Source organism: Primulina huaijiensis, unplaced genomic scaffold, assembly GCF_012295235.1.
Source record: "Primulina huaijiensis isolate GDHJ02 unplaced genomic scaffold, ASM1229523v2 scaffold35813, whole genome shotgun sequence".
Taxonomy (NCBI): domain Eukaryota; kingdom Viridiplantae; phylum Streptophyta; class Magnoliopsida; order Lamiales; family Gesneriaceae; genus Primulina; species Primulina huaijiensis.
Genome location: NW_027358352.1, coordinates 1 through 19,239, shown reverse-complemented (window position 1 = coordinate 19,239; position 19,239 = coordinate 1). Strand labels below are relative to the sequence as shown.

General features: G+C 36.6%; 5 protein-coding genes across 7 annotated transcripts; 1 reads left to right on the top strand and 4 right to left on the bottom strand.

The window, feature by feature from the left end:
* Window positions 1-5: 5 nt before the first annotated feature.
* On the bottom strand, window positions 6-3,045 carry LOC140968367 (rop guanine nucleotide exchange factor 1-like; the record flags this gene model as incomplete). Its single annotated transcript, XM_073429301.1, has 5 exons — window positions 2,463-3,045; window positions 1,705-1,821; window positions 1,082-1,620; window positions 472-822; window positions 6-116 (listed from the first exon to the last, which is right to left on the bottom strand). Coding segments are annotated over exons 1-5 (1,425 nt in total), but the record flags the coding sequence as incomplete, so codon positions are not given.
* Window positions 3,046-7,088: 4,043 nt separating this feature from the next.
* On the top strand, window positions 7,089-12,151 carry LOC140968368 (uncharacterized). The gene is made up of 12 exons (XM_073429303.1): window positions 7,089-7,551; window positions 7,721-7,940; window positions 8,030-8,230; window positions 8,363-8,433; window positions 8,697-8,859; window positions 9,466-10,059; window positions 10,206-10,586; window positions 10,697-10,772; window positions 10,856-10,919; window positions 11,349-11,484; window positions 11,602-11,715; window positions 11,808-12,151. The coding sequence occupies exons 1-12, from the start codon at window positions 7,442-7,444 to the stop codon at window positions 11,871-11,873; spliced, it is 2,196 nt and encodes a 731-aa protein (XP_073285404.1). The 5' UTR covers window positions 7,089-7,441; the 3' UTR covers window positions 11,874-12,151.
* Window positions 12,152-12,693: 542 nt separating this feature from the next.
* LOC140968365 (uncharacterized) lies at window positions 12,694-14,472 on the bottom strand. The gene has a single exon (XM_073429299.1). It carries the CDS (start codon window positions 14,356-14,358, stop codon window positions 12,931-12,933), a length of 1,428 nt encoding a protein of 475 aa, XP_073285400.1. The 5' UTR covers window positions 14,359-14,472; the 3' UTR covers window positions 12,694-12,930.
* A 224-nt stretch (window positions 14,473-14,696) lies between these two features.
* On the bottom strand, window positions 14,697-15,722 carry LOC140968369 (uncharacterized). 3 transcript variants are annotated; one of them, XM_073429304.1, is made up of 2 exons: window positions 15,375-15,722; window positions 14,697-15,241 (listed from the first exon to the last, which is right to left on the bottom strand). In XM_073429304.1, the coding sequence occupies exons 1-2, from the start codon at window positions 15,642-15,644 to the stop codon at window positions 14,957-14,959; spliced, it is 555 nt and encodes a 184-aa protein (XP_073285405.1). In that variant the 5' UTR covers window positions 15,645-15,722; the 3' UTR covers window positions 14,697-14,956. The 3 variants fall into 3 exon arrangements, 2 of the variants coding, with proteins under 2 accessions (XP_073285405.1, XP_073285406.1); XM_073429305.1 differs by having other exon boundaries at window positions 14,697-15,229; window positions 15,375-15,720; XR_012173759.1 differs by having other exon boundaries at window positions 15,184-15,229; window positions 15,371-15,511.
* A 1,559-nt stretch (window positions 15,723-17,281) lies between these two features.
* On the bottom strand, window positions 17,282-19,208 carry LOC140968366 (alcohol dehydrogenase-like 7). Its single transcript, XM_073429300.1, has 6 exons — window positions 18,662-19,208; window positions 18,302-18,384; window positions 18,143-18,218; window positions 18,002-18,066; window positions 17,655-17,750; window positions 17,282-17,356 (listed from the first exon to the last, which is right to left on the bottom strand). Exons 1-6 carry the CDS (start codon window positions 18,933-18,935, stop codon window positions 17,282-17,284), a joined length of 669 nt encoding a protein of 222 aa, XP_073285401.1. The 5' UTR covers window positions 18,936-19,208.
* Window positions 19,209-19,239: the final 31 nt, after the last annotated feature.

Below are 19,239 nucleotides of genomic sequence, written 5' to 3'. Positions count from 1 at the left end.
ACACGTTGTTTTGTGGCATCATCTACGTATAGAAGATCATCAATTCTTGCTACTAAGTTAAAGGCTAGGCTCTCCATTACCCTAGAATAGCTTTCAAGGATCGACTGTCCGATATCCTGGATGAAAAAGAAACCGAACGTTTGGTCACAGGGTAGCTATTGCAAACATATATATAATTAAAATCAGACATAAAATCAGCCAAATCTATGTTAAAAAAATGAAATCTGTAGTATGCTTATAGTTTTTCTTCAGACATTGTACGGTTGTATTTTGATGAGGCTTATAAATGACACCAGTTAGGCTGTAAGTTTTAGGAGAATGCTAGAAAATTGTTGATAAATCAGGTAATATATTTTTCAAACCACAGGTAGCACCAATATGTATGGGATCTTAACTTCAAATTGGTTACTCCGAATACAGGCGGCCATCATGATTTTATAAAATATTATAGCATGAACATAAAAACCGTACCTTGTTATACTGAATCTTGTTCATGTCCAAAACAGTTTGAGGAAGGCCAGGAAAGTGCAACTTCAAGTTCTTGAGAAGAGCATCCGCTCGATGTGCATAGGTTTTACTCTTTTCTGTATCATCAACAAGGCCCTTTACCGTGCTACCCCATAACAAGCCTGTCTTTGAACGATTCGGTTTCTTCTTTTGAGATTTCAATCTCCAAAAGTGTACAGAACTCTCAATCCTGTTCACTATTTCCAGAGTACTGTATTCGGATGAAAGGTCCAGGAAATCAAGAAGACAATCAGGAGAGAACTGATCAGCGGTTATAAAATGGTAGAGGACTTCTCCTAAACAAGCCTTCTCACTCTGAAAGAACACAAACATTATGACATACACAAGAAACAGCTCCAATTAACAGATGAAAGGAAGAACATATCATTTCTTTTTCATCACGCGAAAGCAACAGAACATGTCAATTACATATATAGGAAGTTCTTTAGTTAACAAGGTAATGCAATGCAACAGTATCTCAGTATAAGAAAGACAAGAACAAAAAACTCCAAACGTCCATAAAAGGATGATTCACTTTTCAAAATAGAAATTTAATTATCAAAATGTAACTTACCTTAGGCAAGCCCTCCAAGTAAGTTCGAGGCACTTCCATATCTGAAAGCACGCTACTATTAATTCCCACAGCAGCTTTAAAAATTTGCTGTGTGCATTCCTTACAGTGTTGGAGTAGCTTTCTTGATCCCTCAGACAACCCTTTAGATGGAACCTTCGGGAATGGCAACCACCACTTTTCTTCAAGGGCAGTAGAAGGTCTCTGTGAAGATGTTGAACCTGGATATGCTTCTGCATGATCCCCATCAGTAACAACAATCCCTCGATCAACATAGTAAAATTCATTGTCATCAAACCCATCCAAAATGTTGATAAGCATTACATCTAGCTTCTTAAGTGCTGGAAGATTCACATACAAGTCCGATCGTTGTTGAGTCACCATAACCTCAAAGGTCCCACCTCCAGGAAATTCTTGAACTGATGGGATGAGCTCTACAATAGAATAACTCACATATAAAAGCCACTCCATTTCACGTCGCCACATTGATTTTTTCTGCGGGGATAACGGCTCCAACTTCCAGAGCTCTCCAAAAACACTAGCTGTTAATATATAGTGAAGTTATTTGACCTCATGAGCGAGGACCCAAAAACAAAAAACAAAAAGAGCCTACGAAGAACACAAACCAGCAAGATTAGTTATTGCATTGGAGATTGCCTGGGCAGTGCTGACACCCTTCCCTCCCCCTGACATATCCTCTCCCAGCAACAACTTAGCAAATCTTTCCTTCATTAATTCAGCTTCTGTCATCATAAGCAACGTCCAATCAGAAAGAATAAAATGCACCATAAAATCGTTAAAAACCAAAGTTAAAATAAATAATTGCTCCGCTAATTCTATATTTTGGAAAATCACAAATCTAAGACCTCCAAGTTTGATTGATCCCTTTGCTGAATGACCAACATATTTGACGGTCCTTTCCAATGCCAAAATGAACTCGTGGTTAATAATTTGAGGTCGCTTGCATAAATATGTCATGTAGATGTGGTCCTTTCTCTATCAAAGAAAAATATAACTATGCAAGTAAGGAAACCAGGCGTGTACAAATTCTTTTATGGACGTCATGCTTAGTTATTTTAAATCAAACAATATTTACTCAAGACAGCCAAAAAAAATCCAGAAAAGTTTGATAAACCCCGAGATACAAATATAAGAAATCGGCAATTTGCATAATAGTTAAGCCCCTGATTCACCGGTTGAGCGGAAAGGCCGTAGCTATGCATCAAGATTGCATTTGCCGGGAATCTCGTTAACTTCACTATCGAACAAGACAAAATAAACTAAATTAAATCAAAGTCTAAATCTATATGTAATCTAGAAACTCAAATTGGTCCTCATTTATAAATGACAAACCAAAGTTTGATGTGCTAACAAGGAAACTCACCAGACAATTCAGGCTGCTCGATTTTACTCCTATCAGGTTTCTCCGGCGAGATGATGACGTGTCTATCTCCAACAACGGGCAACATGATCGGAGGCGGTGGCAAACAATGCGAATTCGGAGCCAAATACACAGGAGACGAAGTCGTCGAGACCGAGGCAAGCTGATTACGTGAAGAAAACGTACACGCGCTCGAAGTCGAACTCTCCGACTCGCTGACGTCAGCGCTCAAGCTGTAACTGCCTTCAAACCGGCGAGATTGCAAGTCCTCGAATTCATCTTCCGACTGCGAAACTTCATTCTTCTCCATCCCACAATGACGGCTATGATCGCCCGATTGAATTAATCGAAGAAACTTGAGCTAAAACCACCCACCTTTTGCCAAATCCACTGCTTCAACGTCACAATCCAAACGTTAACAAAGTGGCATGATGGAAACTGGAAAGCAATAGTGTATGTTTATGATTTGAGAGTAAAAACTAGGAAAAGTGAGAAAATAAAGAGAGCAGAATGGTAAATAAAGGTGTGGTCCGTGGAGTGAAGTATTATGGCTCATTGAAAGTCGTGTTTGTGTGTTTTGCTGCTACAGTGAAAGGTCTAATAAAAGCCGGGGGGTCTTCCAAAGGGGCGGATGAGGCCCCACCTTCACATGGTGGTGGCCGCCTTTGTTCTCCGCAGCTCCGACACCTTTCTTGCGCGCTGGAAGCTAGGAAAAAATTTTGTTTGACAAATATTCAATATTTATAAAGATAAGACATTAATTGATTTATGGATTTCATAGAAACTGTGGTAATTGAACTCTATATTCGACGCCCCATTTACAGCTACTGAGATAAAACCAGCAACATTTGATATGCTGGACAAGTCACCAGGTTCCGATGGGCTAACGGTACTGTTTTATCAGAAATTTTGGCATATCATAGCTCAAGTGGGATTATTCCATCCTACCCCTGCATGCAGTACATCCAAATGCCAGAATTTTTTCTGGCACAATTTTTTTTTTAAATTTTTTTTTCCCATGAAATGAAATCCCAAATATTCATATGCCCACACCCAAGATCGAACGAACATGCTGAAGTGTTCAAGGTTCTGAATGAGGGGCTCACTGGAAGATTGGAATCTGCATACAGTAATTAGTCTTATTTTGAAAATCATATGATTTGACATAATATCTGTATGCTTAGATTGATGTTATTTTTTAATGCATTGCTATGCAGGGTATTTAAATAATTTCTTTATAAATTCAACCATGGATCCCTTAAGTGGGCCTCAATTAAGGATTTGGATCTTCTGCTATTGTTGGTGTTGTGTACATTTTACATAAGATGATCAGTTAGTGTCAGATAAAATTGAAAAATTATCAGAGGAAACGAGATGATCAATTGATCATCTTGTATTAAAATACACATGACGAAGTGCTGTGTTTTCAGCCACAGTAGAAGAGCCAAATCCCTCAATTAATGTGTAGATCCGTCTCCCATTTATGATTGCTTGTTATTTAATTTAAAATATTAAAATATTAATTCTTTGTTAACTTATCAAATACTTTATTGCCCTAAGTCATGAAACAATAGGAAAAATTATAAACAGTCATTCCCTAATTCCGTTCATTTTAGGTTTTGTTTTTAATCAAAATCTTAGTAATATCAAACTTTTGTTTGCAATGTCTGGAACATGTTACACCTCGGAATAAAGAAAAAAGTTAAAGATTAAAAAAAATGTTGAAATAAGACTAAATTTAATCAAATTTTAGTCAACTTACAAGATAATTTTACTAATTTCTCATGACAATTAAATTCACCCTTAATAGGATCTGAATTGCATGTATCCAACGACTCAAAATAAAAAGAGAAAATTATATTTAGATTTTTCTTAAAATCAAATCTAATACATTTTTTTATATATAAAAAATATTATGACTAAATTTTTTTTACGACAATTAAGTCATTCATCCTCGTCTAAATTGCCAAATCCTTGGAGGAAAGAAGTTGGGTCCAAAGGAAATGAGGGCAGACCATTTCAATAAATTGGTTCATGAATTTTTAGTCCCCTGCATTCCATTTTTTACTGCAATGCTATAAATTATAGTAGTTGTTACGTTGATGAATTGCTGTATATAATAATGTGAAGCTTACTGGAACACCAATATTTATATTTTCCGACAATAATACATTCTATTATTTGTCTGATACATACATTTATGTTTCTAATAATATAATGTGTGTCCCAGAAATAAATGAGCCTATCTTTGTAGGGGCGAAAAATAATTTAATATTTTTTCTCATTAATATTAATATAATATATTGTAAATAGGCACTCGCTTTTTTATATTTCGATCTTTTTTAAAAAAAAATGTACTTTGTATTTATTAAACAAGAGAAAGCAGTTCAAGCGAATTCATTTTCTAAACTAAAATTTTAAGAATGAGCATACATACGAGTTTTCTTGTTTTTAAGCTTCTATTGTGGTTCTTAATCGTATGATTATTTTTTTCCCCAAACATCTGCTAATTTTCGCGATGTATGAGATTATTTGATGATCTCAAAATTATAAGAAAATTGTAAGACCGAGCGTTTGTCGCTTTACCAAAAACTATATTTGGTGGTAACATTGCAACTCTAATATTTTAAAACGAACAGCAGCTCTAGCATCACATTTCAATTGCTCTACCCAACAGAGATAATAATTGTATTCAACAATCTCTCTCCTAATAATTGCACTAATTACAATCAATGAAAATCAAACTCGTGACCTTGTCATATAAGGTGTCTCCACCACTGGTGGTAGGATCGAGCGATTGACGCCTAATCAAAAGCTATAGTTCGAGCTAACGGCTCAACTCAAATATTTTAAACTGCACAACAACTCAATTGTTTTGCATAGCCCAGACAATGGTCAGACAATTGTTCTGCCTAGCACGGACAATTATTAAAGAAAACATAAATTCTAATGATTGATCAAGGTTATTTTTCAAAATTTTAACTAGATATCGTTTCAATTTCTTGTTTCTTCGGCCCACCACTTTTTTCTGTATGAAATAGCTCCCTGAAATAAAAGGTGTCGAAAAAATTGATGGGCTACCTAACGAGAAAACTTTAGAATGAAATATAATGCTGTTAATTTTGCAAACTTGATTTTGTTTATTCCGATCGAACACAGGATAGATTTTGACTCGGCGGGTTGGACGGGGGGAGAGGAGAGGAGAGGTCACAACAGCGGCACTAGAAATACTACTGCCGACGCTTGAACTACGAGAATGCTCCAATTATTATTATATATATATAAAAAAAGTAGCTTTCTGATTATTTATTATAGTAATTAATGAGTGTGCATACTCGTATTTAATTAGGTTCTTTACGTAAAATCACTATTATTGCTTTAATATTATAAAAATAAAATTAAAGAAAAGCTTTACTGCGCTCCATGTATTTTAATTAATATGCAATTCCGATAAATTACGAGATTTATCAATTTGGTTAGTACCAATTACCATGACAACTAGATGGAGCTGTCAAACGGGTTGGTCTGCCCCCACCAGGAAACGGGACGGGACAATTCGCTGCATGTTGTGAATGTGTCAATCCGTAAAAAAAAAAAAATTTTTAAAAATTGCATAAAAAATATTTTAAAAAAAAGCATACATAAATTATTATAAATTATAAATAATATAAATATTTCAGAATTCATTCACATCAAACATAATTTATTATAAATAATATAATATAATGAGCAGATATTATGATACGATCTCAAAGATATGTAGCAGTGAGACGAGTCGATTTGATCCATATTTATAATGAAAAATAATATTTTTCATGAATAGGGTCAGATCGAATATCGCTCTTATAAAATTAACATGTGAGGCCGTCTCATAAGAATTTTTATGATAATATATAAATATTTCAAATTTCATCTAATATAATAAATCATATAAATAATATAAAATTTCAAAATCTCATAAACTATTTCAAATCTCATCAACCATACATAACTCTTTGAAATAACATAATTAAAAAAAAATGTCAGGCCGACACCACCACACGGCCCAAACAGGCTGGTCCACCTTCAAACGGGCTACTAAAATAATTATCCAACCCGCTTATTTTCTATGATGAAGGGGCTGGGGTCCGATGACCTGATAAGTTTAGACGACCTTAAAATTAGAACATTTTTTGATTGATTTATTTGAAAAAAATTAGAACATTTGTTGATTTTGGTGAAGATTCAGACATCTTCATTGATAAAACCTGCTGTAGCTTGTAACATATTAATTTTATGTCTCTCCTTCAGTATTGGTTTACTTCGTGAATAAATAATATTATGATTATTGAAATATTCGAGAAGAATATCAAATAATGTTGAATAAGTAATAATAATATATTTGATTTGATCGATTAAATTTAGAATAATATGAAAATTTACACTTGTATAATTTACAATAATTAATTAATGTAAATAAAATGAAGATAAAAACGATAATTTTCAATTTTTTGATCGAGTGAGATTAATATAAAAATTTGTAACAAAACATTATTATTTTCATTAAAAAAAAGAGCAAGGACAATTAAGTCTTTTCGGTGTTGAAGGCGAAGAGGAATCTGATAATATACGAAAAAGGGGAACAGATCCCCTTTTCGCAAACCATGGCGACACAATCCCCCACAAATGGCAACATTTTCCCCACAGTTCAACCTGAAATTTAGTCCAACTATCACATTAATCGGGATTCGCGTGCTTTGTATATGCTAAATTCGTCAAAAAATGTTCACATGCACTCGCCATGCGGGCGCCATTTTCTGCATTTCACTTCAACTCTTTCCCATTCACCCGCCGTCTAATATTTATACGCTATCGAGGCTTCGTGCTCTCTTCGCAGATGCATATCTACCGACGATTGGAATTGGGGAGATTTTACTAACACAAGATTCCCTGTTGCTGAAAACTTTAGTTTTTTCCTGCATTCTCTGTTCACGGGTCTTGCAATGGGATCGCTCTCCACCTTTGACGAGCCTCTTCTTTACCCTACTGCTCGTCGAGATGAGGCCGTGGTTGATGATTATCACGGTGTTATGGTCCCTGATCCTTATAGATGGTAACTTCATGTAATTTTGAGTTTGATTATGTTTTGATTTTGGCTGTGAAGAGTTTGAGTATGTACTGCTTCGGATTGTTGAAGCTGAACGTCGTGCAAATCTTTTGAGAGTTTTCCATTTTTTTTATTAACGAGTATTTTCTTGATAAATTGTGATTGGCATGGTTAGGCTTGAGGATCCTGATTCAGAGGAGACCAAAGAGTTTGTTGGAAACCAGATGATTTTGACAGACTCTGTGCTTAAAACATGCGATACTAGGGAGAAGCTTCACGAAAATCTTACGAAGCTATATGATTTCCCCAAGTATGATACCCCATTTAGGGCAGGCGACAAGTACTTTTACTTCCACAACACTGGGCTTCAGCCGCAAAATGTCCTTTACGTTCAGGTTCTTGATTTAAAAAAAAAAAAAATCAACTTTCAACAGTTTTGATTATTGGTTGACTTGGTTTGCATTTTGCTCTGGTGTTGTTCTAGGATAGTTTGGATGGAAATTCTGAGATTTTACTTGATCCAAACACATTGAGTGAAGATGGAACTGTGGCACTAAATATCTACTCAGTTAGTGAGGACGCTAAGCACTTGGCTTACGGCACTAGTTCAAGTGGAAGTGATTGGGTCACCATTAAAGTCATGCGGATTGAGGATAAAACTGCTGAACCTGATACTATTTCTTGGGTAAAGCTTACAATTTTAATATGCATGTTATGGACTCTGGGGAAAGCTGTGATTGAATACGTTTGATTTATGATATTAGATCCATACCGTTTTTTTCTTAATGAAAGCATGATGTAATAATTGTTTGAACAGGTTAAGTTTTCCACTATAAGCTGGACACATGATAACAAGGGTTTTTTCTACAGCCGTTATCCAGCTCCTAGGTAAGTGCTAATTCCATCAGCAAATTTTATCCAACTTTTATTGGATTATTTTTGTGTTTGCGAAAGAAAATTAGCATCTGACGGATGAAAAAAAGTTCATACAGTTACAAGGTCCATAAATTGACTTTGTCAAGTTAAGATGGAGAACATATAGAATTTCGCGAGGCGTGCATTTTGAAATGGATGTGACATGTTCTACTGCATTGAAGGTTCATCTGCCTGCCTTTTATTGGTATATTAACTGTAAATGGTTTGTGTTGAAGTGATGGAGATAAGTTTGATGCTGGAACTGAGACCGATGTCAATCTACACCATGAGTTATATTATCATCTTTTGGGCACCGATCAGTCTGAGGATATCTTGTGTTGGAATGATCCTGACAATCCCAAACATACTCGTTTGGCCTCAGTGACAGAAGATGGAAAGGTGTAAAAATTTAACTGCGTTAAACACAATTATTTTACGGCTGTGAATTGGTTAATGCCACTATTAATTAGTACCGCAGCAGCGGTATTTGTGTGTGTAATTATATGGTTTGTGGATACTCATATAAACATGGTTCCAAGATAGTGATTGCTGCAGTAACATTTTCATTCAAAAAAGAAAACCAAATTAAGACTTCCCAGAGGTCAAAATATGTATCTGTCTCTTCTATGTACAAGTTTATAGTTTCAACAAAATAAGTTTGCTACATGTGCACATTTTCGTGAACTTATTCTAAATAAAGGAATTCTTGTCTCAAAACTTAAACTTGCAGTCCAGCTTTAGAGAAACCTCTTGACGGTAATGAATAAACACCACAGACAAGTTGAATCAGGTGATGGTTCTGCAGTGAATCTGTTGTTGGTCTTATGACTCAGTATTATTTAAATCTGATACTAGGCATGAAGGAAATATGTTCCTTCGGTGTCTTTTCTAGTTGACCAGTTGAAACTGCAAAAATTGTTACTGTGGTACATTCATAGTGTTGTTTTTATTATTGTTATTTTTCTTCTATTTTAATTAACTCCTTTTTTTTTTTGGAATGTGCAGTATATTCTGTTATATACTTATGAAAATTGTGATCCGGTCAACAAGATTTATTACTGTGACATAACAATGCTCCCAAATGGGCTTGAAGGCTGCCAAGGGAAAAAGGAACTGCTTCCTTTTGTAAAGCTTGTAGATAATTTTGATGCCTCTTATCAATACGTTGCAAATGATGATTCAATTTTCACTTTCCTTAGTAATAAGGATGCTCCTAGAAGCAAGCTAGTCAGAGTTGATCTGAAAGAGTCCACTTCTTGGGTGGAAATACTTGAAGAAAATAAAACAGATGTGCTTGAATCTGCAGTAGCTGTGAATGGAAATCAAATACTAGCGAACTATCTGAATGATGTGAAAAATGTGTTGCACTTAAGGGATTTGCAAACAGGCGCCCTTTTGTGCCATTTAGCACTTGATATTGGATCAGTATCTCAGATTTCTTGTCGACGAAAGGACTCCATTGTCTTCATTGGATTTACAAGCTTCCTTGTCCCAAACATCATATATGTGTGCAATCTAGAACTTGAGGTTCCACAACTGAGAATCTTCCGAGAAATTGTTGTTCCCGGCTTTAACAAGAATGAGTTTGAAGTCCATCAGGTAAATAAGATAATGAATAGTTGGAGTTCAATCCAGAAACATATTATGGTGGCTTCGCATAAGCATTGTCTGAATTCTCGGATTTTAGGATTACCTTATTTGGTATTTTATTTTTTTCTTCAGTTCATTGGGTATTCCATTGACAGGTTTTCGTGCCTAGTAAAGACGGTACTAGGATTCCAATGTTCATAGTGGCTAGAAAGGGTATTTGCCTGGACGGATCTCATCCATGTTTGCTGTACGGATATGGTGGATTTAATGTCAGCATTACACCATATTTTACTGTTAGTCGTATTTTGATTGCAAAGCACTTAAATGTTGTCTTTTGCATCGCAAACATTCGTGGAGGGGGAGAATATGGAGAAGAATGGCATAAAGCTGGTGCCCTTGCAAAGAAGCATAATTGCTTTGACGACTTCATATCAGCTGCTGAGTATCTTGTGTCTAGTGGTTACACCCAGTCTAAGAAGTTGTGTATTGAAGGTGGAAGCAATGGCGGACTTCTTATCGGGGCATGTATTAATCAGGTCTACTTCCCATGGTGTTTTTTTCTGCTCTTTTTTACTTGATATAATTTTATCTTTTATACATTTTAATCTCATTTCTTCAGTTCAAAATTCGAATGTTGTGTTTGCAGAGGCCTGATCTTTTTCAATGTGCTCTTGCTCATGTTGGTGTTATGGACATGCTAAGATTTCACAAGTTCACCATCGGTGAGAACAAGCTTGATAAAGGAGGCTGTTATTTACGAAACTTTAATTAGTTTTGAGCGTTGTTTTATTTACTCTTGTACCAGGCCATGCTTGGACCTCAGACTTTGGCTGCTCAGATAACGAGGAAGAGTTCAATTGGTTAATCAAGTGAGTTATTTTACCTTCATCAGAACTTTCTGGCCAGTGTACAGCTAGCCTAAATTAGGCAAGTTGTACAAACTTGTTCTTTGCAATGATCGTGTGTGTGAAGGTTTACGATGTAACATTTCCTTGTTGGCTTTGGACGATTTACAATTTGTTTATAGTAGTGTCATCCAACCGTCAGCTGCTGATGAGCTGTAATAAAAATGAATCTGTTGTAAATCATTGCAAACCTTGGCCTACTAGTTAGTTCATTTGAGAAATAAATATGGTTTAAATGGAAGAAATGTTGTTGTCTTCATTTCCAGTTAGAGTGCTAGATAAAATTTTAGTTCTGCGAATTTTGTCTCACGTTTCACAGCTGCCTCTCCACAAGATAGCAGAATCTCGTTTTGTTTGATGTTATTTTTGTATGTCTTATATACGTTTTTTCAGGTACTCTCCCCTGCATAATGTTAGGAGACCATGGGATAAACCTTTTTATAAGGTCATTCAGTATCCATCAACCATGTTATTGACAGCTGACCACGATGATCGTGTTGTCCCATTACATTCATTGAAGTTATTAGCTGTGCGTCTTCTATCATTGAGTTTTAAGTTTCTTTATTCTATCAGTTTCCCCTACGTCATTGTTTGTTCCATTTGTGGGTCATTTCATCAAATCTTCATTCATTTGTTTGTTTTACAGACCATGCAGTATGTCCTATGCACAAGTAGGGAAAGAAGTCCTCAAACCAACCCAATTGTGGGACGCATAGAATGCAAAGCTGGGCATGGAGCAGGGCGACCAACGCAGAAAATGGTATACGTATACTAGCATCGTATTCTTTCAATCCTTGTGTCAGAATGGCGCTGGTTTTTTATGACTGATTTTTAAGCTACTTTGTATCTCAGATCGATGAAGCTGCAGACAGGTATGCTTTTATGGCAAAGATGTTGGATGCACCCTGGATTGACTAGATTATGCCCAGAATCGATACAAGATAGATGCCTCTTTACATGGAAGGGAAACTCTGTTCTAAACAAATGGCCAACATCACAGGGATGAACTAAAGCAAATTGAGATTTATATTACACAATGGAACGTCTTCCAACTGGACAGCGAAAGATCATTTGCTCCAGAACTCAACAAACACACCCTAAAATTCCATACAAGCTATACCTATGAATTATGATGCATGGATATTTTTAAAATGGCCATGTACTCGTGCTATGTTATGTTGGATTTTTCTTTGTTACTTGATGCATACTCATTGGCTACTTTACACACTTATGTAGAAGTATCTATCTACAAATGAAATGCAGATATTGCATATGAAAGCGGTAAGCGCGATGTGAAGCACAAGACAACCACTTGCTACATCATGGATAAAATATATTATGATATAATTATCACGTTTTTATTAAACATTTTTAATGTTATGCCATTAATACCTTAAAATTTTAATGAACATTTTAGTTAATTAATATATTAAATTTTTAGTGTTACGCATGGCTGAAATTTTTGAAGAAGGAATATAACATTAAAATATTGTAAACATTTTATAGCATTTGATCCCGTTCGCACTCTTTTCATCAAAATTACAACAAACATATATGCATAAAACAAATTTGTTAGATCAACAGAACAATTTAAAACTCTCAGTTTAACACTAAATATATTTTTGATATATTTTTTGAGTAGGTGTGTTTGGCATACAACTTATTAATATCTACAACTTATCATTAACTCATATGAGAATCCTTTCACACACATACACACACACACAAAAAATCGACGTTGAAATCAAAAGTAAGTCATATAAATCAGATTATGTCCTATGAGACAAATACAAAACAAAGGAATGACAAGACAATTCCCACCGCATTCCCCATTTATACAAGTACTTAAATTTTACCAACTCTTTTAGTTTTGGCAATTGACAATAATTACAGGGGCTACAATGAGATAACATGAAAACTATTCTCAGAAATTCAGGCAAAAATAAGATAAAAGGTCTGCAGAGCTATTTTCATGTCAAACGGCAAGGCCCTGCTCGCTAGCTTTCCTCAACCACTTGAGACTACTCTCCAAGGTCGAATAAGCAGTAAAGTCCTTCAAGCTCTTGCTCTCAACAGCATAATCAAATACTTCATATGCTTCAGCCACTCGTCCACTCCTACACAAAGCCCTCAAAAATGCACCGTAACACCCAGTTTCCAGCTTTATATCACCCTTCTTCATCATCCCATACAATTCAACCCCTTTATCCAACAGCCTTGCTTTACACAGCCCGTGAAGCAAGGTATTATACGTACACGAATTTGGGATGCACCCCTTGGTTTCCATCTCCTCCAACAATGCCAATGCTCCTAATGCATCTCCTTGCCGAAACATCCCATTCATCAAGGATGTATAAGTAACTTCATCGGGAAAATGACCCATTTCAGCCATAACTCCCAAGAACTTCCTTGCCTCCTTAACCCCACCTGTCTTAGACAATCCATAGATCAGAGTATTGTAAGTACAGCGATCCGGTATGACCCCTTCCTCCTGCATTTTTTTATAAACTCCCATCACTTCACCCCCTTGACTCAACATGCAATAACCCTTCATTATAGTATTGTAAACATAGCAATCAGGCTTATAACCTTCCTCACTCAACACTCCAAGTAACCGCAACGCCTCACGTAAATTCTTGGAGTTACAAACATTATCAATCATGATAGTATACGTGACTAGGTCCGGCTTGATACCAAACCCCTCCCTCATATCGTTTATGAAGCAATTCACAGTACTTAAAGACCTATTCTTGACCAGATGCCTCACCAGAAAATTGTAAGTATAGGTATCAGGCAGCACATTATGGGACGAAAGATCCTTAACCAGTTCAATAGCATGCTCTTCTCTTCCACAACCGCAAAGTGTCCTCACTGCAACATCTGTCGTCACCTGATTGGGTGGAAAACCATTGTTTTTCATAAGGTTGAGGGCATGGTGTACATTGGCGAGAGAAGTTTCATCAGGCGCTGCACAAGACTGAGTGAGGAGTACATGATACGTGAAGCGGTTGGCGGAGAAGGTCGGGTGTGTCTTAATCATGTGATTGAGGAAGAAGATTGCATTTTGGGGAGATGAAATTGAAGAATACGACTGCAGAATATAATTGTAGAAACTGGGGTCTGTAGGGGTGTTTCTATTAGAAGAAATGTAAGAATTGAAAAGGGCTTTTGCGTCTGAGAGATTTGGGGAGTTGAAAATGATTGGCGGGATGTTCGATTTCGTTGTTGGAGCGATAACTTTGGTGGGTTCTTTCTTGGGAGATTTCTTCTGGGATTGTCGAGTAACTGGAGACGGGATTTGCTCTTGAAGAGCAGAAGGGGAAGAAGTCGAAGCTTTGAAGAGAGCAGCCTGTAAGGATCCGGCCGCCGCTGCTCTTCTGAAACCAGGTGGGATTTTCCCCATTCTCACACCGGTGATTTGGAGTTTACAGGAACTAGTTCATTTAGGGCTTTGCAGCAGGGTTTACAACTCCAAATTCGGAATAGCGTCGGGTCGGGTTCCCCACTCTTGCAGACGGGTCGATTGGCCCACGGGCCACGGTTATACTTTTGACTTGGTTGACTAATTGAAACTCTGTTATACACAGAATTTAGATTAGTTATTAAACATAAATATTTATTGATTGTTATTATATTATAAGTAATTATAATAATTTAATTGAGTTGATAATATATTTCTCAAACATATATATATGTACGTATATCGGTATGACGGCATATATTAATATAATTCCATTCCCAAACTATTAAGTATTTTTTCCTATGATTTATTTAGTTTTTCCCCAAAACAGTACAAAACTCCAAGGATTATGAGAAACCTTTTAACATAATATATTGGCGACATCAAACTTTAATATTTTGATTTGCAGAATGAAATCAGTAAAATACACATTCTTACACATGAAGTAGAACATACAATCAAAAGTTTACGTTGCATGCCTCCTCTTTCACCTTTTCCTCACTCTTGGCATTGTATCAAGGGATTTTCTCTTTAAATAATCTTATTCAAGAACCCTTTCTTCTCCTTGCCCTCGGCAGTGTTCCGGCTTTGATGGTGGCGCCTCCACTTCCTCTGCCTTCTTGCCTCCGGGAAGCTTCTCCTTGATCTTATCCAAGAACCCCTTATTCTGCTCCGGTTCGAACTTTTTTACTGGTACATTAGTTGTTCCCTCACCAGCTTCTTCCGCCTTCTCTCCAGATAATTTTTCTTTAATCTTTTCCTTTAAACCCTTCTTCTTTTTCTTCTTTTCTCCTCCTTCCACCGCTTCTTCCTCCTCGTCACTTGACTGCATATTTTGAGAAGACTCATCAAGAAAACAAAAATCCTTCATGTATCATATCATAAAGGAAGAAAGTGGCGTACGAATAAAATATAAACCAGTATACACACTAGTATAGGATACACAATCAGAAACTTACGGAACTGCTAGAGCTGCTGCTTCGGTGGAGCTTCTTTTCCTCCTCCTTCGACTCTTCCTTTTTCTCTTTGCAAACATGAACCTTCTCTTCAAATTCAGAAGCTATCACCTCCTCTTCACCATGCAGCTTCTTCTCCTTTTTCTTACACAGGATATCGAACAACCCACGATCGCCGACCTCCACCGCGGCACTCTCCTCTAGCTTCACGGCTGCGTAAGTGGCGGATATATCATCGTTCTTCTTCTCGTCGTGGTGGTGGAAATCGGTCATTTTTCAAAATCCTTTCTTACTCAAGTGGAAAATGGTAGGGGACTTGACAAGATGCAAAAGGAGATTTACTGATTTAGTTCCAGTGATTGGAGTGGGATTTATAAGGGATTCACTACGCGTAATTGACGCTATTAAGATTAATTCGTAACGTTTGTACGACGTGTCAGCTTCTTGCTATAATTACCAATAAATGTATTATCTTTGTTACTATTTATAAAATGTTGATTTTACAACTCTAAATTTTATTTTTACACGTTGAATCCATTATTCAAATATGACAAAAACTTGTATANTTATATTGCCACGAACTCAACATTTTAATATTCTTAGTTGGTGGAAAACGAATGTGGTCAAATATCCAAATTTACAGAGGATATTTTAGATACACTACAAAAAAACAGATGGAATAGCGACGGTTTTTTATAAACCGTTGCTATTATAGCGATGGTTTTTGATCAACCGTCGCTATTTTTGCGACGGTTTTTTATAAACCGTCGCCTTCAATAGTTAGCGACGGTTTTTGATAAACCGTCGCTATATTAGCGACGAATATAGCGACGGTACCCGTCGCTATATGAGCGACGGTTTTTCATAAACCCGTCGTCTACTAAAGTAAGCGACGGTTAATCACAAACGGTCGCTATTATAGCGACAGTTTTACAATAACAGTCGCTATATTAGCGACGGTTTAATGACACCGTCGCTATTTGCTGCGACGGGTTATATACCCGTCGCTATGTGCGACGGTATAATAATAAACCGTCGCATTATTTGGCGACGGTTTATTTATTCCGTCGCAATAGGCGACGGTTTTTGTTGCCGTCGCCAATAGCGACAGTTGGGCGTAACCGTCGCCGATCTAGATCGGCGACGGTTTGTCAAAAACTGTCGCTAATGGCGACGAGTTTTTCAAATCGGCGACGGTTTGTCAAAAACTGTCGCTAATGGCGACGAGTTTTTCAACTACTGTCGCTATAATTCTTTATATATAGAAGTTCACGAACAAGTTACGCCGGTTTTCGCTTTTTTGGATTTTTTACTTTTTAGCGGAACTCTATCAATTTTTTCGCATTTTCGTTTTTTTACTTTGTACTAACATTTTTTTGTATTAATTTCGTAGATTTGTTCGTCGGTGTAATCTTTCAGCGTTACGTGGATCTGCATATCTTCGCGCAAGTAAGATTTTTAAAATTTTTTTATATCGAAAATTTAATATTTAATTTTAATATTTGTGGTCTATCGTATTTATGAAATTTTGCGTAGTTTTTGATGACTTTTAATTTTTTTTTTTACAGAAAACCGTAGCTTAATTAAGCTACGGTTCTTTAAAAAACCGTCACTCTATAGCGACGGTATTTCAAACACCGTCGCTAAATATAGCGACAGGTTCTTAAAAACCGTCGCTAGTAAGAAACCGTCGCTTTCATGAAGCGACGGTTATTTAAAACCGTCGCTTAATATTCGCGACGATTTATATTTTACCCGTCGCTAAATAGCGACGGGCTTGTTCAGAAAAACCGTCGCTGCAAAATAGCGACGCGGCCTCCTGTTACGGTTTTCCAAACCGTCGCTTAACCCTTTTAGCGACGGTTTTGGCCGTCGCTAATCCCTTTTTTTTTTGTAGTGATATACCTGTGTCAACTGTTGCATTTGGATCNCGAGATTCGTGCACCTGGCTTGTCAACTCCGACAACAATCGTCTTCCCCCATCCCTGAAAATTTGAGGGCTGGTTAGATGCAGTGGGGAATGATGGACAAACATTTATAGACACAGCATAAATAATATAAATATAATCAACACGAATATATACACATCTGTAAATGTATACATAGATAGGTACACATATACACGCCTATGTATAGCAGTTGCTTCCTCCTACTCATATACATGTCAAGTGGTATCAGTTCATGATACATATGATGCAGGAAAGTGAAATGAGAACTCTGGAAAAGAGGATTTGATCAAGGCATTAAAAAGGGACATAGAAGTTGTTTGGGGTAAAAGGAAACCTTTCGGCAACAAGCAAAGGCTTCCTCAACCAACGATGCCTTCCCAACACATTCGAAGCAGTAGTCCGCTCCTCCACCAGTCATCTCGTTTATCGTCTGAAAACATACGACAAAAAGAAAAATAACTCAATATACTTGCAGATTTAGCTCATTCTCACTTGGCGAAGCAAAAGCAACAATTTGTCTTAAATTATTTCACGAGTAAGATTTGTATCACTTCTTAAGAAAGAAAATACAAGATTAAGGCAGCAATACAAAAACATTAAGTTTGTTTCTTTCCTCAAAGTAGATGTTATCGGAGTCCCTGAAAACAAGAATAATATACTCGGGCTAAGTTAACAACGTACCTGGCTTATGGGCTTGTCACTGCCGCTGCTCGAGTAGACAAAATCAGTCACACCAAATGATTTAGCTGTATGCTGATTTGGTTTATTAGAAGTTCCGCACGATTCATAGTTAAGAAAGTATATTAAAGAGCATGGACTTACCAATTTCAAATTTTTTGGGGTTCACATCTATGCCTATGATTCTCCCCGCACCACATAATCTTGATCCCTCAGCAACCTTCAGAGTAATTCTAAGTCTGAAACTATCCTGACTCGATCGAAAAGGAACATAAAAGAACCAAGAGAAGGAAACTCTCTTACAGCTAATCCTATTGATCCCAGTCCAAAGATGGCCACTGTTGATCCTGCTTCAACATTTGCAGATCTCCAGGCAGCTCCTACACCTTAAAAAATACAAAAAAGAGTTGAACATCTTTACCTAAAATTTAACACAAGAATCAAATCCAAAGGTACGGTATTAGTATTTACAACAACCTTAGAATATGACATATGTTTTGTGCTACATGTTATATAGATGGTGATAGGAACACAAACTCAAATCTGCCTAAGCGCTATCATTGTGACATATAGACTACTACCACGCATGTTAGCAGGGGCTATTCTGATTTTATTTTCCTCATCTCATATTCAACAGTTTGACAAAGTTGAAATTCAGCATACCTGTTGACACACCACAACTAAGTAGGCAAGCCCGGTTTGGAGGAACTGCCGGATCTACTCTAGTGATGTTAGCAACATGCACAACTGTGTACTCGATAAAACTAGACACATATAAGAAATGATATAATGTTTCTCCATTAAGATCGGTAAATCTGCTAGAACCGTCGTGCATCCATGGAGAGACCTTGAAAGGATATACTGAACATAGATTGCTCTTATTTGATTTGCAATCCTCACATTCAGCACATTCTGATACAAATATCGGGATGACCATATCACCTTCAACAAAACCATTCACACCCTCGCCCACAGTCTCAATTACACTGTCAATGCATAGAAGTCAAACAGTAGAAATCATGTTGACAAAAACATTTTCAAACTGCTTAAATTTTCTAATAAAAAAATCGTTCAGCTCGTCTCCGGCTGGATCTACCCCATTTTCAGGAGTAACAAACAAAATTTATAATTTCTAGACAAGTATAATCATTCAAACTTCATATGATAGCTGGATCTATCTGCTCATCCATTCTCACTATAATCATTCAAACTTCATATGATAGCTGGATCTATCTGCTCAT

What these genes read in the sequence shown, in the direction of transcription:
- LOC140968368 (XM_073429303.1), top strand. Translation starts at nt 7,442, where the DNA reads ATGGGATCGCTCTCCACCTTTGACGAGCCTCTTCTTTACCCTACTGCT. An exon ending in AAAATGTCCTTTACGTTCAG is followed by an intron (nt 7,941 to 8,029) that starts GTTCTTGATTTA and finishes GTGTTGTTCTAG; the next exon opens with GATAGTTTGGATGGAAATTC. An exon ending in ATGAGTTTGAAGTCCATCAG is followed by an intron (nt 10,060 to 10,205) that starts GTAAATAAGATA and finishes TTCCATTGACAG; the next exon opens with GTTTTCGTGCCTAGTAAAGA.
- LOC140968365 (XM_073429299.1), bottom strand. Translation starts at nt 14,358, where the DNA reads ATGGGGAAAATCCCACCTGGTTTCAGAAGAGCAGCGGCGGCCGGATCC.
- LOC140968369 (XM_073429304.1), bottom strand. Translation starts at nt 15,644, where the DNA reads ATGACCGATTTCCACCACCACGACGAGAAGAAGAACGATGATATATCC. An exon ending in GCAGCAGCTCTAGCAGTTCC is followed by an intron (nt 15,242 to 15,374) that starts GTAAGTTTCTGA and finishes CAAAATATGCAG; the next exon opens with TCAAGTGACGAGGAGGAAGA.